The sequence below is a fragment of the Varroa destructor genome, unplaced genomic scaffold, assembly GCF_002443255.2.
Source record: "Varroa destructor unplaced genomic scaffold, Vdes_3.0 BEIS01000003.1, whole genome shotgun sequence".
In the NCBI taxonomy this organism is placed as follows: domain Eukaryota; kingdom Metazoa; phylum Arthropoda; class Arachnida; order Mesostigmata; family Varroidae; genus Varroa; species Varroa destructor.
The window spans coordinates 43,164,899-43,177,585 of NW_019211456.1; the positions used below are offsets into that span (position 1 = coordinate 43,164,899).

Below are 12,687 nucleotides of genomic sequence, written 5' to 3' on the forward strand. Positions count from 1 at the left end.
ATCTTTGGTACTACGAAGGTAGAAAAAGTTTGTCCGTGATCTATCAATCTCTATATTGTTAAATCAAATCTAAAACATATTCGAAATTCGTGATAATTATTGTAGACAACATACAGAAATACTAACGACACATATCCTTTGCCCTTGGGCTTGTGCGACTTACTTGTTTTCATTAGGTCATAATAACGAGAATATGAGAGAATGTGTAGATTTTTTTTCATAGATTAGTGCCTTGTACATTCGTGAGGGCTCGTGAGAGACAGGTTTTATGCGTACATTCGTTTGGCATTAGATATACCTTTCACCTGCCTGGCTGATGCCGTTTAACTCAGAGATCATAGGGGAACTCCGCCAACTTACGTCATATGCTCGAGTGTTTTAACAGGAAACTTTACGATACATTTTAAGAGAGTGAGTGATGCATCGCTGGGACGGTAAGTAAAATCTAGCTAACAAACAAATACTATTTTTTATAAATTAGTGTATACAGATATAGTTTGAGCTAATGAGACGTAGGCTCAGTTGCTACGAAACAGAGAACCAATTGAACAGTATAATTAATTTTCTGCTATTCATTTTTCAATTCCTAACACGTACGGAGAAGAGGCATACGGAACGACATACTGGGTCTAATGTGCGCCCCCGACTTCAATGTGGTTCCGTAAAATAGATGCTTTTTGATTTATTCGCAATGATCTCTGTTGTCTGTTAGGGCGGGAACTACAGTTTACGTTCTGTTTGATAACGAACGGATAAAATAAACCTCTTATGAAGCCTCATCTACAATCTATTAAACACGAACATGGCGGAGATGTCTGATCTACCTGAGAGATACTCAATGATTCCGATTAGTACAACGATGTGTAGCCGTATCACAGAACAACTTCAACCATATGTAGTATCTACTTAGAAACGGCGCCTGTCAACAGCTACAACCTTCTGGTCTTTGTAAAATTTGTCCCACAGGGAAGGTATTCGTTACTCTATTTTTACCTAGGTAAAACTACCGACAATAATGAACGGTTCAGTGCATCCGTGAGTCGGCTGATACCTCAGAGGCTTTCTGGCCTCGAAATTTAACAGATAAACAAGTTCACTAAAGTTCTAATTTAATTTACTTGCGTACAAATACGAATGCATGGAAAAAAAAAACTAGATTTATATAGATATAGCAATACAAACATCAGTTGGACTGTGTGTCGTCAAATATTATTGCTTATACATCTAGTCATATGAAATATCCTTCTCCAAATATTTATAATAATCATAAATTGTGTGTATTGACATTATTAAAAACGGTGTGTCGTCAAATCTCTTTTACAGCTATATATATAGAGAGAGAGATATCTGTCAAGTAAATTATCTACTTTTGCTTAGGGTCGACCTTATCCAGGGGGATGTCTTCGCGGACGATCTGCAAAGCAGTAACAGCAAAGAAAATAGTAAGAGTAAGAAGATGTCGAGAAATTCAAAAAATCAAAAGGGAAAGAAAAACCGAAACACGAGAGAAAAAAATGCGAAATACGCCAAACGAACTGGCAAGCAGCGCACGTCCGCCCGAAAGACGCACAAAAATCGCTCCTCAGATCGCTCTTTAGAACGCGTTTACTTCGATGCGGCTCACTCTTCCGTTCGGCGCCAGCGCAGCGGAGTGCTTGAAGCGCTGTTGTCGCTTGCGGCTGAACGTTTGGAGCAACTCCGTCACCGCGATTCGTGCATTTCGTGGTCGTGGTTAGATACTACAACTTCTACGAGTAGACGTTGTCATCATCTTCGTAGCAATAGTAGTTGCGAAACTAAGAAAGGACAGGCCAAAAAAATATATGTGGGACTAATAAAGGAGGGCGACGCGTCGAGAGGGGAACACCATACAGCAACGTAAAACGACCCAACGCAAGCGTGCGTGCAAAAAAGTTCGAGAATCAAGAGGGTGACGCAGGCCACACACGCCGACACGCGCTCACTCACTCATAGCCATATGCGCACAAATATATATACAGTTGAAACGGCAACGGCGAGTATCGTCTACTATTGTCACCCTTTACGCCTTCAGCACCCCCAAAACTTGTTTTCCCTCCCGTGGGTCGGCAAGTAAAGCCGTTACGGCCAACAACTAGCCACCTCCGTCCGTGCAATCAGATTAGCAAAAAAACATATATATGTAGGATTGTAGTCTATGCGATTGCAGTCGTAGGCGCCTAGCCGCCGGCATATGAATGCTAAGTACTGATAAACGCCTAGTTGACGTCATATGGTATTTTGGGGTGTTGTTATCTGTAGTACCCGTAGCAGAAAGCCGCTTGGTTGCGCTGATGGAACCACTCAGATTGATTGACTAAAGCATTTTTGAGGCCTATTTTGGGCCTATTTTTTTTTTAAGTAAAATTGGGATCGTAAAGAACACTCTTTAGAAGCACTTAGATTTATATATATGTAAACTGCAGAGATGTGCTATTTCTCTTCGATTATAATATGAGAAGTGTTAAACGCTGTACTTCACAGAAATGAACTACATGTCCAAGCTGCAATGTAAATTGGGTAAGAAATGAAGTTCTTCTTTGCTGCTTATGATATGTCTCTTTATGTAAAGTAATAAATATAAAGTACGCGCAAGTTGGTGTTGAGCGATTATGGTACACGATGACCTGTTGTAGCCTATCTGAAAAAAGTCTTCTTGGGCCTAAACCAAAACTGTTATCTGGTAACACTCGACCGAAAGGTAACTATGATGAGTGATCGTGACCATCTGAAGCATTTGTAAGCCCTCTTAACCTCCAGAAAAATGGTTATATGGATAGGCCGAAGGAACTGCATGACAATTACATAATTTGCAGTGGTCACCTCACGTTATACAACGTCGGGCAGGTTGTATGGACCTCTTCGACTTAATAATGTTTTAAATTTTGCCAAATGTCTAATCCGAATGCTTGAATTCGCTTCTAGCAGTTAAAAGCTTTGCGTTTACAGCGCTCGAGGGTATGCAATTGGGAATTATGTGAGCGGAGTGGCTCAACTAACTTTGTTAAAAATATCTACGATGTCTACATAGTCACATTAATGTTAGGACACTTCTCCTAAACATGCTTTCTACATAATTTACAAAAGATGTATACCTTTTAACACGATGTACTTGTGACGCAATTGATTGCTTTGTGGTGTCGCTAGATGCTCAAATTAGAAGTCCCCATACAGTAAGAGCGATACTGATTTGGGGTTAGGCTATTTTTCGTATGTATTACTTGCTAAAGGTCAATGGTATGGGTATTGAACAAGCTCTATACGTTTTATTTGAAAGAAAATGATAAAAAAAAAATGACTTTTCTCTCAATCGATGATAGATAGATCGCTCTCTGCAGACGAAGATCGATTCTTCTTTGTCTAAATCCTAACTCGAAAGCTGACGCGTTTCTATTCAATGAAATCACAGTATATGTTCGTAAATTATCAATGAGTGCCCACTTCATGAAGAGCGCCATTGTGAATATAGCAGTGGAACCATCGTTGATCGATCGCTGGTATTGAATAAATTTAAGACAGAAGCATCAGTTAGTTCAACTACCGACTACTTTCGATAGGATATTTAATCTGTGCTGCCATTGCGTTCCTAATCCGCAACAAAATTTCGTAAAAGATAGGTCTACTAAGGAATCCTTCGCCTGAAGTGGCAGCTTCCTTTATCAAGTTACTGAATTAACTCAAAGGGTGTTCGGTCTATGGCGTAACAAGATAAGAGCAATGAGATATTTCGCTAGCTCCGGAGCTAACTGTGACAAACCGCAAAAAATGGTCGACCTTTTTTTTGGCATTTTAAGCGGCCTTATTAGGAACAGGTCAGCAGAAAAGTCGACCGAAATTTGCCACTTTCAGTACGACGTCATTTAGTCTGATTTCTCCTTATCGAGTCCCGTGGAACTTGTGCAGAATCAGAAGCTAGGAACGTTTAAAAGTTCGATGAGATCCAAGCATTTCATTAACTGGACGTCTTTCAAAATAGTTTGTCCAGTCTCCTCAAGTACAGACCCTAGCACGGTTATGTTCGATCCAAAAATACAAAAGAAACCGACGTCCTCAACACTCGTCCGTTGTGAGATTTCAACGCCTTATTCGAGCTCAGCTTTAACTGAGAGAAAATGCTATTAATCACTTGTCCATTGTAGACATTGTTTATTCTATTAGTTCCGGAACCGGATCAGAGCCTATAAGGCCACATTAACATTAAGAAAACACTTTTTACAAAACACTACTTCAAACCAAAGTTGCGAATTCAGTGTGTCATAGTGGTCTTCCAGTTGGCTGAACAGAATCGCCGTCGCGAAAATTAAGCGAACGCTCTAATAGGTCTGCCCTAGACATCTGTAGCGGTGTGCATAGCTTGCCAATCAGTGATAAAGTTCGTTATATTTCGTGTTCGAGTTTCTAAATTCGTCTGCACTGAGCACGGGTCTAAATGAATCCAGCTTATAGGAATAAACGATAAGATATCATTACGGTTGGATGTATACGCGATCACAGTAAACGATCATGGTGACAATATCTCTTATAAGAAATAACGTTGCTATTGCTATATTGTTCCGTTCCAGTCAGTCAGTATCACTAGAGACTCAACTTCGGACTCAGTACGACTACTGAAATCCGACAATGATGTCCAATGATCCAATGGTGACCCAATGCGTACGCTTGATTCGTGTGTCTAATGCAAAAAAGAGGTTTGTGACTGCAGCGCCTATTGCGGCGCTGGCGCTGCGAGAAGTGACACGGGCGCTCCACTGACTCCAAGCAGAAAATAGGTACCCAGCTGTTTTTATTGCTGTTGCTTTAGGAGATACAATAGCGCCTGATACATTATGGTCGTTGTCACTTTCATCCTACAGGCTGTTGATGCTACTAGATGCAAACGGAATCACTTGAGGCTGGCCGGCTGAATCGGTTGAGGGTTACCTTGCAACAGTTTAATCCACCCTCTGATGCAACACTACATAGCGATCTTCTGTTATAGTACTATACGTAGACGCGTAACGACTCGACATAATGCAATTGTTGATGACAACAACACTGTGCTTATTTTTAGTATCGGATCCGGTAATCAGGTCGTAACTTGTTTCGTTGCCGAGAAACCCGTTGTGTATTATCAAGCTACCTTTATTAAATAATTGTATGAGATATGGAGGCGAGTCATTCTTTTTTGCGCGAAGATACAATCTACATAAGGAATTCTTGGTTCAGATCGGTTAAGTTACTCCTTCTTGCCTTTCCAGAGTTGCATTGTATATTTACGTTTCTTGAAAAAACGACGGCTCTTTCAATATCCTTCAAACCAGGTGTTGACAAAACAAACCTGTTGCTATTTGTTCCGACAAGAAGATATCTCTTGTGATCGTATCGCCAATGTCGCAAGCAAGTGTTATAGTTCGAGCTCTGATGTTCGTTAAATTAGCCATGAGCAATCGTATGCCGATGTAAAAAATAGGGTATATGTTGCCGTACATTTTAATATCATTGCGGATCGGACAGAGCGCATCCGGATTCCGGAGTTGGAAGACACCGATTTCAAAATAGACACATCGAAGTACAACAAGGTACGCTCTTTAAGGCAGTACGTGGACTCTTCCCATATGTAGACAGGCCGCGACCATGCCAACAGTTACCTACGAACATTTTTCCAGCAGAACGTGTTTCCACAGCGAGGAATGCCTGTATAAGTCGAAAATCGGTTGACGTGTAAAGCGGGCAATGTTGAAAATGACAAGGCAGGGACTGAAGGACGACAGTTAACCTGTTTATGCGGCAGTCAACTAACGTTGCAGGCTCTACTCATACGGATGGTACGCACTTACATGCTATATATGACGGCCGCTTCCCCAAATATCGTTAGAAAACCTAGCAAACTGAAAGGAACCGCTACGATGGGACGGAAAAGAAACTACCAATGATGCTAGTAATACCAAGGAAACAAAGATGGAGATTTCACCGATAGAAGACCAAGCCCGTAAGCACCTTGCGGTTTCGGTAGCAACGTCCATTGAAGCGGGAAGAATGAATGCGCCAGTGAGACACTCCAAACATATAGTGGACTGGAGACAAAACGCTTTTTTTTTTTTAATATAACGGCACCCCACGCCATTACTTGTTAAATATGGAGAGGTTACATTGCTTTACAATAAGAATCTATGTACTACGGCTATCCTAGTTGATAATGGCGTTAGCGTCGAAGATCAGTTGGATGCTCGTAGATTAGGCCACGTGGCGCCATTACGGATAAATCCTCTGCTCATTTTCGATATATGTCATTTTGTGATCCCCTCCACTTGAACCATCGCACTATGAGCCAGATCCATCTTGAATAAATTGTATCTATCTTGACTCAAGACTATTAAAAGCTCAAGAAAAGCTAGTGTAAAGTTTATCTGTTTTAACTGAAGACGCGAGAGCTGGTACAACAGAATCATGTTGGCCAATCCAGTGATCGGCCTCTGCTATCTACAACACTCAAATAGGCTTTCGAACCAGCGGACTGAAAGACAACCAAATTACAGTTCGAGCATACTCAAAGAGAATAGGCTCTTCGACGGGCGCACGTTACTCAGCCTACGCGAACCTATGCACGGATAAATTTTCTGTCTTGATTCGTATGGAAGCAACAGATGTAGCCTCACTGCACGTCCCTTGGAAGTATAATACCTGAGTACAGCTCAAGCTACAGACGAAACATAGCAATAACTGGAGTCTTTATTTAGCCGTCGAACGGCGCTTGGCGTATAGGTTTTTCGAATAGGTCTAGGATTCCCGTGAATACTTGAATTGATCTTGGACTGGTGTTTTTCTCTACACCGTTCCCCGTGTCTAAATTCAAGTCGGTTGTGTACCGATCAAACGAAAAAAAAAACCTCTGTTTTTTCTTTATGATTGCTGCAACCTTATATATATTTGATCATAATCACCGTATTAGTGGTAGTACTGTTTTGTCAACAGTCTAGAAAAGTCTAGTTTTGCTAGGCAGCACCCCTAGCAGACCTTTAGGCAAATTTTTGATTGACTGCATGCGCCATCGATCTTGAATGTGTCTGCCAATGACACCATTACAATAAAAACGCAACCATGACAGCGTCAACAACAAAAACAGCAAAGCAAAAAGAATGATGACAAATTCGGAGACCCCATTTTAGTTTGGCGGCGTCTATCAACTCAAGCATTTCGAGCGTCGAGAGATCACGATTTTCGGGGCAAAATGCAAAAAAACGTAGAAGTTTAACTGAACGGCCGTGCAAGCGCTTCTCTGTGCGTGTGCGTGTGCGTGTGTGTATATATGTATGTATCTTTTGATCTTTCTTAATATCTTGTTTTTCACACAAACAGAAATAGGCTTTCATGTTGACTTTCATTTGGCGACACCTATACATTCTGTGAGGTGTCATTAGCAGGGGGAGAGAGAGAGAGAGGGGGGAAGAGGAAGGGAGAGAGAGAGAGAGAGAGAGAGAGAGAGAGAAAGGGGGAAGAGAGAGGAGGATATGTGATACGTCGCATCGTCACCTCTGCTGCACGATAATAAATAATACTATGGATATTTAGTACAGCGGATATATGCGAAACAGTATTTTAGCATAGATTCAAATAACAAACGAGGACTCATAACAAAAAATATCACACGGCAGTCTTCTAGTGAAAGCGAGGCCGACTCAGATACGAGTCATTTCAGCTGATGCTGGTACAATGACCTAAGAAAATTATTCTTGTGTAAGAACGTAAAGTACATCGTAAATGAGCAGGAATAAAGTATTATTATGCTTCACGATATACATTTAGCTGTGTTTGTTGGAATAGATATGAAAGTTCTGTATCCTATTGTACCAAACAGAATGTATAGGAATTCTGTTTTAATAGTTATTGTTGTTGGATCGGTAGCTGTGAAACCCTGAAGTGTCGGATCGGGCGAAGGCTAGGACATGTAATGAAAAACGCATCTTTTCATCTTAGTTCTTTCATAAGCACTAATATGAAATATTAAATTAAGACAAACCACCATCTATACTCAATGAGGTTATCGATCAGCAAGTGTCAATACCAGGATCGATCCTTAACACAGGAAGCGGCGAATTATCCCTCTGAGGATCTAAGGACGTCTCGTCTTTCTATAGCTAGCAGCATCTGATTGCTGTTACACAACAGCGTTGTGCGAACTTTACATGGGTCCTTCTTTTCACCTTATAAATAATATCAATGTGTATGAAGCCCGAATACAGGCCATGTGACGAGGTGTGAGCACTTTCAAGGAATTCTCGAAAATAACTTCATGATTTCAGCGACGGTGTTTGATATATGCTTGAAGTGGGTAGAATGGCAATATTCACGTTATATTTCATGTACGCCGGCTGTCCAATAAGCGCGTTCGATGCCCGTCTGTCGTGATAAGTTTTGTCTAAGGCCTAGTAAAATCTAGAAATGATACTCTTGGTAGGGAGAAGTCAAGCTAGTCGATTAGGGACAACAGCTATTAAGACACATCGTATCTCCGTCACGTATAGCGACTTTAAAGCATTGGAGTGACTGCAGTCACCGGTTCACCTATGGATAGCCAAGGTTCGATACTGAAAATGCATTAGATAAGTTTCACTTTGCACAGCTAAAACGTACCCAGTTGTGAGTACGTCATGTTTCGTAACATCACAGATATGTGAAGTTAAATCGATGACCCCTAACAGAACTTGGAAAAAAGGATAGACGTACGGACTTAATTTCCTAACACTAGTTATAGTTAAACTTCGTACAGAACGCTTAACGAAAGAAATGCCAGATGTTGCTGATACCAATGGTATCTTGCCGTTAATTCATCTTTAAATTAAATATTTATTACTCGATATACGATACCTCCATACCGCTAAGTAGACTCAAAGTTAAGTTTGCCCACTATGAACACTATGAATCTATATGACATAGATATGGGGTACTTTGCCATCCTATTACATCATGGCTGTAAAGATGAAATTACATTGAGTTAAACAACTCAATGGTTTAAGTTACTTGGTCGCCACAAAGATAACGAGCGCGCATTACACATACCCGTTATCCCTGTAGATAGGAAAAATAACAGCCTTCACTCAAAAAAAAGTGTTAAAGTTATGCATGACCGTGTCGTTAGAAATTAGGTTCCTCGAATTATGCGTTTGACAACACAGATTGATCAACACATGAAAAATGGATCAAAACTTGCTTCCTCTGACGAGTTAAACCCTTAAAAACGCTGTAATTATATAAGAATGATCAGGACTCTATATACACACATTACTGTATAAAATGTAAGTCTTGATTAAACGTGTACCGAACGTCAATTGTTAAGTCAGAACTCGTTGCTAGTATCAGGACGACTTCATATATTTCCCGGTTTATCTCACAAAACCGTCTGAAGACTAATACGGCAAATTTACGAACTATCGTAAAAACAGGATCATCCCCGACTGTGATGTAGATATTGCATATATTTTGCGCGCAGCTCTTCGACAAAAATCGACAAAAAAGCACATTTTAGTTCCCCGATTCGTGAGGTTTGTTTTAGTGAACGAGTGCGTCTACAAATCTTCAGATATGTTTATGTACGTATACACAAATTTACTTCAAACGAGAAAATGTTCTGTTGACGGCGAATTATTTACAAATGTTAAGGATCATAGTATGTATCGTGTGAAAAAAATTACTAGGCTTTTTAAGATGGAGCTTACAAGTTTGAAACGTTTGCGCTTTCAGTTTTATCGTCTTGTGTGTTACGTCTTGGTTATATGTTACCAATAGTCAAACATTGAAAAAACTGCTTGGGGTTCAGCTCGTACCCAGAGGCTGAATTAGGTAAAATGAGCCCAGAAGACCTAAAGTTTTCTGCTTTAATTTAAATTCAGGTACGTGATGCGTGTCGATAGTGGAAAACAACAACAGGTTCGGCTTTACCTGTGGAGCACCTTGCTGGTACTCCATCCCGAGATTACCCAGATTCGGTGCGCGCATCCGATGGCGCTCCTGATTATGAATCATGAGCAACGTTGAACTTCGACAAAAATACTTCAGCGAACGAGGATTTTCATGACACTTTTTTGGTAGAACTGAAAATTTCTTGGGCAGCGTACAGAGCATATAGCAATTTAAATAAGCACTTATCACCGTTAGAAAGTAGTACGCTTGTTCATCCGTCTGCTGCGGTGATTGATGTACTCAGAGAAAAAGTAAAGAAAATGACATTATCTAACACTGTTTATGTTACAGGTAAAAAAAAAAAAGAAGTGTAAAATGCGATCAGTTGCAAAAAGTGCATTTATGTCTACAGTAGATCATTGGCCTAAACGAAAGGCTCTAGGAGCCTTTGCAGCTATCAGCCAGCTGACGCTCTGAACGAGTTCGCAAATATTTATTGATTCGTTGTTAATGGCTGTACAAATTCCATCAACATACAATTGAGGCTCAGCGAAGTGTATTTCTCGTGAGGTCACCTACCTCGTGCACAATGAAAGTTGAGCAATGAGAATTACTGAAATTTTTAGACGTATTCTAAGACATGTCGACATCATGGCTACCAACGAATCATCATGCAGAAAATACTTTTTTTTTTTTTCTGGAGAAGATACATCCGCACCAGCGGTGCGCATTTTTTTGGACTCGACTCAGCCCACAATTTTTTTCAGTGCGTTTGTGCCATTCGATTAGTAAAGATCGTGCACCGGCTGAAATCTCAGTGGGTACAGCCTTTATAGTCGGCTCAGCTGATGGTATTTCTGCAGCCGTTCAGTATATGCATTGGCATCAACAGCAGCAGCAGCAGCAGCAGCAGCAGAAGCAAAAACAACAATAATAACGACAACGGCGACGAAGTTCAACGAACAGTCATCATGGTCATCACCATCATCATTGTCACCATCAATATTATCATCAAGTTCCGCGCCGAAAAGGCTGGCTTCATCAAGCTGTGCGAATTCGCAGGAGGGAGAGAGAGAGAGAACGAGAAAAGCCTTCTGTTGGACGGTCGGCGTACACTTGCGTCCCTACTTCGTCGTCAGCCGATGAGCGTCGGGCAGAAGCCAAACGAAGCTGGCCAAATGCAGATGTAGAAAGCTAGAAAGAGCTCACGAATACGAAATGGTAGCGGCAACGAACTGATGACGAACTAAAGAATATAGAAGAGAAAAAAGCGGAGATGATGTGCCGCCAAAAGCGCTGAAAGCATCGCACAATGATGCAGTGCGCCTAGCTGATTTGCTGGCTGATTGTCGTCAGTGGACAGTACAGCGACAGACGGTCGAGCCAGAGTGATACCGTTCACAATTCGACGAAAGGTCCGTTTCTGCATTAAGGTCTGCTTCTGTGGCAAGTAACGAATCCACCTGACCGAGGTATCATCGTCATCTACAGTGGCTCAACGTCTGCGCTCCCTGGTGCGTCTCCGCTATGGCAGGTTGCGCCCAGTCTCGGTCTGTACTTATTATACACGACGTGATTGCCAGCTAAAAAAGTGAGGTCAACGATTTTAGCTGAGACGGACAAACGGTCGTCAATGCCAATGGCAAAGCAATTTTTATTCATAGATGAACGGCAGACTGTAAACGTGTTTAAGCGTCTACCTAGCTCGTTACAAGTAACGTACTATATTTTGTTACTGGATGAAACCCTTGGATAATTACTAAACGTTTTTTATATTCCCGACAAGCTTACCATGTCTGATATGTTGAGATTGGTTAAATGAATTGTAAAGCAGTGATTGATTTGGCTAGCAATATGCGTCAGCGAACCAACTGTATCTTCATGTGATGGCCTTAAGCAAATGATTTTTCAGGATACTGTTGCCAGTGGAAATTCTGTTCGATTCTACTGATCAGGATGCATTTATATTACTTTGTGTCGTGCTGAAGAAGGATCGATTCTTTTGGCTTAGCTGCGTGCCATATATGCACGTGTATATATGTGTATAGCCATATAACATCGGCTATATATACATACGCATTCATTATTGAAGTAATTTGCCGATTGTCTGCTAATAGATCTGAGTACAGCTTGATCCGATTAAGCGGCCGCTGCAGTAGTTGGCGAGAAGACACCCTTTCGGAGGTAAAAAAAAAAACAGAAACAGCCTACTAGCGAGGGATTGAGGACCAACACGATCACCGTAGCAAAGTAAAACAAAGTTGTGTGTTTTAGCGTCTTAAACAGAATATTCACTTCCTTATATAAGTAACGATATTTATGTTTAAAAAAAGAAAATATTTTAAGAATCAATACACAAGCTGACATTTTAACTGATACTTGTTCGTGACGGTCGTAATACGAGTTCCAGGCTAAGCACCCCGGGTCCTGGTGAGCGAGCTCAGACCGAAACAGGGCTGATATAGTTTGCTGTTATTCCCACTCACTGGTACATTTTCATAGTGCGGTTTGCTAATGGAGGTAGCCACCTCGTAGTTAAACCAGCGAGCACACTCAATGGAAGCCTTTGGTAACAGGCTTAGCGAGCGTTTTTCCGTACATTTTAGATGAATGAAGCCTGTTATCGAATGATATCCAGATGCTATAGGCTATAACGGTTAAGATGCATACACAATAGAAGTGCCCTTGAGATTCGTACGTCGATAACGTTGTCGTTTGTTATTCTGATGGACCGGGCTTGTTGTCGCAAAACATACAAAGAACCTTTTTTAAGAAGAAGTAAACGCATTTTGA

The 12,687-nt window shown here is 41.0% G+C and overlaps 1 protein-coding gene across 5 annotated transcripts in view; it reads right to left on the reverse strand.

Annotated features, from left to right (window-relative positions):
- Nucleotides 1-1,137: 1,137 nt before the first annotated feature.
- LUBEL (Linear Ubiquitin E3 ligase) overlaps nucleotides 1,138-12,687 on the reverse strand; it is a 73,122-nt gene continuing 61,572 nt past the window's right edge. For all 5 annotated transcript variants that reach the window (XR_015324484.1, XM_022800055.2, XM_022800056.2 and 2 more), the window contains one exon: nucleotides 1,138-1,414. Coding sequence is in view for 4 of the 5 variants with exons in the window: in XM_022800055.2 (XP_022655790.1) it covers nucleotides 1,364-1,414 (51 nt within the window). In the remaining variant the exon portion in view is untranslated. The remainder of the gene's footprint in view (nucleotides 1,415-12,687) is intronic.